Source organism: Formica exsecta, unplaced genomic scaffold (genome assembly GCF_003651465.1).
Source record: "Formica exsecta isolate Colony F162 unplaced genomic scaffold, ASM365146v1 scaffold33, whole genome shotgun sequence".
In the NCBI taxonomy this organism is placed as follows: Eukaryota; Metazoa; Arthropoda; class Insecta; order Hymenoptera; family Formicidae; genus Formica; species Formica exsecta.
In genome coordinates this window covers 1,611,331-1,617,330 of record NW_021850553.1, presented here as the reverse complement: position 1 = coordinate 1,617,330, position 6,000 = coordinate 1,611,331, and the positions used below count along the sequence as shown (strand labels likewise).

The following is a 6,000-nucleotide window of genomic DNA, read 5'->3' as shown; positions in this document are numbered from 1 at the left end:
TATATATATATATGTATGTGCATATTACTTTAATTGTCATTTTTTACATTTATTTATTTGTTTGTATTTGAAATATCTACATTAGCAAAGTCTGTAATATTAGTTGGAAATATTAAATCGATTATCACAACCATACCGAATTATCGTCAAATAACGGAATATCATATTGATTGACGTTTTAATGGATATTACGAGAATAGCATTCAACAGCTGCCGTAATATTTTATACGTGTATTTACTGCGAACGGATGATTGCCGTTTAACAGTAAATCCGTTTATATCGCGGAAGAGATATCGTGAGAGGTAAATCGCACATGGTCGAGATCACTTTCACCACTCGTTGAATTTTGCGAAATTATGCGGAACTCGAAACGAGAATCGATTAACCATCGCGTGCCAGAGGCACAGCATATCATGCCACTATTCACTGTCGCTCTCGTGCGATTTGACTCGAGTATTTTCACGCCAACGAAGATGTACATTTACTTGCAATTTTGAGGAAAGAAAATCTGTCAATATATATATCACTACTTTTCAAGATAAGTATCTGAGCATAATATGTGCAAGCGTTTAAAAGAATAATTTCTTAATTAATATTTCCTAATTAAATTTCGTTGATTATTTATAATTATAAAAGCAATAATATGCGTTTAACCTCCTAATATCAATGTAAACCGCTTGTGTTGTGCGTCTTTGAACAAAAGCTTTGTGACTCTTATTAGAGGTTTGAGCTTATCTCACCGGAAAAGGCCAAGACGAGGTGTCAGTGTCTGAGGCGATAATGCCGCATTCGTTACGTTATCGCGAGCGAAATTGCATCCGCGCGCAAGTCTGCATAGTTCGTCGCGCTTACCAAGCGTGGTCACGTTGTAACTGTTGACATTTTCGTACGTTCCGTTACTGGAGTCGTGACGGAGAATACCGACGCAGGATAGAAAGGACGTTGCGTAAAACGTGCGCAGCATTTAAATGATTCCGAATATGTCATTGCGAATCGAATCATCGCTCATAAGGATCGGCAATATTGAAAATTGATAATTCCTGATTACAGCCTATTTCGATAATTAAATCGTTCCTTTCAGAAAGAACGGTTTAAATTCTCAAATTAGGCAATATCTATGAATAACTCGTCAATTTCAACTGTGAATTCGTTTCCTACAACTTTATCGATTATTTCCCCCTTAAAGGTTACGTCGTTTTAAAATAATCTTTCTTTCAATGAAGTAAGAATTGTGAAATTAAAGTTATATATCGAGTAACGAAAAATAGAGAACCAAATAATAATCTTTGATAATTGTAATATCTTACAAAACGATTTTTAGACCAGTTAATTTCTTTGGATTGAGGTAAAAAAATAAAAATCGAGCAGACTGTGGTAAAATAACCTAGATTTTAACAATAGTAAATGTGGGATAGAAGGAACCGAATATTTGTTATTCGAGTGGATAAATCTCCGTCGCAATCCGGCTTTTACCATCGACTATGCGCGTCGAGGAGTTTTAAATTACGCCGGCATTGTACGAGTACAATGTGCTGTCAGTGTGTCCAGAAAGACAGGAACGAGCGCGTATCCTGCGGACGATTTAAAATGGAATCTACGTTAACCATGATTATCGCGATTAATAAATCTAAATGCAAATTATTTTTAGGAAGTTTTTCGAATGAAAAAAGTAAATGCATTTAAGATGTTGGTGGAGCAAAAACAAAAACAAAAACATTTTCACTTTACCTAATTGAGATTAATTTTCCATGTTTCGTGTTTCAATAGAATCGACAAGTATACACTGGGTAATACAAAAAGAAATAAAAACGCTTCAAAGAAAAATAAAATATGATAAAACATCAATTGCGACAATATTTGATACAGAGATATATGTAGATGCATACAATGTTGATGCGGCACGCCGTTATATACTCTTTTGCAAATACCAATCAAGTAAAATTTAGAATCTATAAAATTGAAGTATTTCAAATTAATAAGCCGTATTATATATACATTGCAATAGTATATAATATTACGCTATATATTATTGTATGACATTTAAATATGACATTCATTAAATTGATAAAATATCTCCTGATATAGACGTCACAAGCAGACAATGCTAACATTTTCGAAATTAGCGCATCGATTTACTTCAAAATCTGCGCACAGAACATTTCTTCTGAAAATATAGAATTCTCAAAGTGTAATATTTGAATCGTTCTTTGTAACTTTCGAGCTTGTTGAATATTAAAGTTTGAAATCATTTTAAATGCAACATAACCAGTTCACAAACAGTGAAACGAGGCGAAATACAGAGAGATTTATACCCGTTCGCTTCCGCGAGATACGAGTACGGAAAGGAAATGCGAGGAAAGATCCTATATAATATATGTGCATTCTCACATCTTCACGTTTGCACGAAACGAAACGAAACGAGACGAGACGAGACGAGACGAGACGAGACGAGACGAGACGAGACGAGACGAGACGAGACGAGACGAGACGAGACGAGACGAGACGAGACGAGACGAGACGAGACGAGACGAGACGAGACGAGACGAGACGAGACGAGACGAGACGAGACGAGACGAGACGAGACGAGACGAGACGAGACGAGACGAGACGAGACGAGACGAGACGAGACGAGACGAGACGAGACGAGACGAGACGAGACGAGACGAGACGAGACGAGACGAGACGAGACGAGACGAGACGAGACGAGACGAGACGAGACGAGACGAGACGAGACGAGACGAGACGAGACGAGACGAGACGAGACGAGACGAGACGAGACGAGACGAGACGAGACGAGACGAGACGAGACGAGACGAGACGAGACGAGACGAGACGAGACGAGACGAGACGAGACGAGACGAGACGAGACGAGACGAGACGAGACGAGACGAGACGAGACGAGACGAGACGAGACGAGACGAGACGAGACGAGACGAGACGAGACGAGACGAGACGAGACGAGACGAGACGAGACGAGACGAGACGAGACGAGATGGATGCATACGACGATGCACACGCGCGAGATTTCGTGCAAAATGCGCGAGCATGTGGCCTCGTGCGTATCATGAGTGTTACGGCCAACCATCTATCGGAAAAAGGAAGAAGAAGAGGAAGAGAGAGTCGTACATGAAAATTACATACCCCGTTTGTGTGACTTGCGCTTAAAAGGCCTCGGACGAATAACTGTAGTCAGCTAAAAGCCTCTTGTACGTCAATGACACGTTTACATCTCGTAGCCTACATGGAAGTGTAATACTTTTCCACGTTTTCGATATTCACTCGCTTTGTTACACAATTGTCGTAGAAACCCTCAAAATTAAGATAGATACGCGGTCACTTTGATAATTATTAAATTAATTGATGTTATTTTCTTATTATTGGAAAGTTTATTACAATTATCCCCCTGTTACGCAATCGCATCGTGATTTATCTTATAAATATCTTAACAATACAATTAAATAATGAATCATGATAAAATTCACCTTAGCTGCGATGAATTTCTTCGAGAACGTTTCTGCCATAATAAGCATACATCACTTCCCATCTGATCGGCACCGATTATATTTTCTCAAGAATACATTAAATACATTCAGGATAAAACTTGAAGCGAAATATACGAAGAAATCTGTTTTTTTTTTTTTTCTTTTACTTTACACGTCACTGTGATGCATTTTCACTGCACTTTTATTTTACACCGTACGATACGAAAAGTTTCACTATCACGTTATATCTATCGTCACTTTTTGAAAAAAATCACGAACGATGCATCCAGGAAAAATTTCCAATATAATCCTTTTCAAGTTTAAACGCACAGCTTCACAATTCACCGACAAAAAGAATTCGTCGAACGTCGATAACATCAAGAAATTTTTAACGTATTAAAACGGGTACATCAATTATAATTTGATTTAATTATTACAAAATTAAGTCCATATACTTGTCAAATTCAGTGCCTTAAACTAAAACTAAATTTTTCAAATACGATTAAAATACGGCATTTCTCGTCAGTTGGAGAAAAAATAAAGACCGGTCGACCTTTGGATGTTAATATGATAGTCGGGATGACATTTGCATCTGGAATTCCAACTGGTTTGTATCGTCAGCAGGTTTGTATTCGAACGCAAGTATGTGTGAAGAAACGAAAAAATAAATTTGTTCTGTGTTATGCACTGGAGAACAGATTTATATTAAATGAACGGTAATCATATAATATTAATTTATCATTTATTTTTAATCGGAGCTCAACTAAAGAAAGTACAACGCGTTAAAAGCAAAGTATAAGAAAATCAGCATTATTTAACTGAATTATTTCTTAATATTTTTACTGAAAACTTGGCAGTTTTCATAACTAAAAATATTAAAAAGATATAATAATAATGATAAAATTTGCATAAAAATTTCTCGTGTAATCTCATTTATTGAGCGTTATATTAAAGAGAAAAATATAATGTAATGTTTTTTTAAAAGAATACACTTTGCAGTTATATAAGAGAATGTTTATTGCCACAACGAAAGTAGATGGAAATAAAGATCGTTATTTTTGCAACTTTACTTCATTATTACACAAGCTAATCTTATATATTGTATGGTAAAAAAAAATATCGTTAAATACCAAACACAATAAATTTTAACAAACGTAGACGTATTTTAAAAAATAACTGCACGGATTTTTGAGATTTGCGTCAGTTGCATGCAAGTGAACATTTACAGTCCGACCATATTGATATAGAAAAAATAACATAGTACAAACAACAATTCCGTCAAATGCACATCTTTCTTTATAATGAAATATTATTTCAATTTCCGAAATGCGAATTAATTAAACATTAAATTACAAAGATTTGCTTGAATTATATAAGGTTAACATACACCAATTTTAAAATAGTGCTTTCAGATACTACTTGAGTAAAGTTACTTTGATTTTATGTACAGATTTTCGCGAGAACTGTTGCAACTACAAACTACCATTTTATTTGAGTGCTATGTCCTCGTACACTATCACACATGTCACAAACATTTTTCAACTCAATTGTAAAAACGAGTAATATTAAAAAATTCACTCAATATACGGAATTGCACGCGACACAATTTTTGAAAAATAAAAACGTGCGATGGACACTATCATTCATTGGACGATCCAATATTTCAAGGTCGAGAGGTCAATCCTTTCAAAATCACGATTCAATCTATAACAATCGTGTCATATTTCTGGGCCAACTATCGATAAATCACGGTAGCACATGCATCTGAAATGTCATCTCTTTCACCGCACGATTGAATTGGCGAGTCGTTTGTCCGATAGACTTCATGACAAGGAATCCGATGGAAACGCGTGAATTTAATTTACGAGATCGTGTAACGGTGCACTGTTAACAATAATTAATTAATTGGAACAATTATTAAAGGCATAGCAATTTGCGCTACGGCAACGACTAGTTTTTCAACCACGCATTGTATTTTCTTATCACCATGTGATGCATTCACAGATAGACAGTCACTGCAGAAATATGCGTACACGATAAAATCATATGGTCCGCGCGACGGAGACGATCATCGTTTGGAACGCGAGGAAGCCGAAGCACCGGTGAACGCGCGACTGGCCCGAAGGACCCGGTAAGAGGTCCCTTTACTGTACCGGGGCCCGATGATACGGCGAACGCACGGCGCGGTCGCTAATGGCCAATGGCGCACGGATAAGAGGAAAGGATGTAGAGGATCCTAGGAAGGATCCCCGCAATGTGAAAAAAGAGAAACTGGCCATCTCGTTGTGACGAGTGAGTACGAAGCCAAAGGATAAGAATAATGCAAAAGAAAGAAAGAAAAAGAGAAAAAGAGGAAGAGAGAAAGAGAGGAGAGAGAGAAAGGAAAAGAGGGGGTGGAGGCGAGTTTGGCAGAGGCCGGTCGAGCACCTGGGCGACATTACCTCCTCACATCTTCCGACTGCTCCAGGCTTCTTCGTATTCCGATTCGCTCTCTCTTTCTCATTCTTATTTTATCAA

General features: G+C 37.2%; 1 protein-coding gene across 4 annotated transcripts in view; it reads right to left on the bottom strand.

Moving 5' to 3' along the window:
* Nucleotides 1–6,000, bottom strand: part of LOC115238218 (tensin-1-like) — a 95,562-nt gene that overhangs the window by 59,269 nt on the left and 30,293 nt on the right. Inside the window, exon 1 of one of the 4 annotated variants that reach the window (XM_029811829.1) lies at nucleotides 3,484–5,713. The exons of 2 other annotated variants lie outside the window; for them this stretch is intronic. In XM_029811829.1, coding sequence (XP_029667689.1) covers nucleotides 3,484–3,531 — 48 coding nt within the window. In that variant the 5' untranslated portion in view covers nucleotides 3,532–5,713. Of the gene's footprint in view, nucleotides 1–3,142; nucleotides 3,291–3,483; nucleotides 5,714–6,000 lie in introns of those variants that run through there. One more of the 4 variants, XM_029811831.1, reaches the window with a different exon arrangement.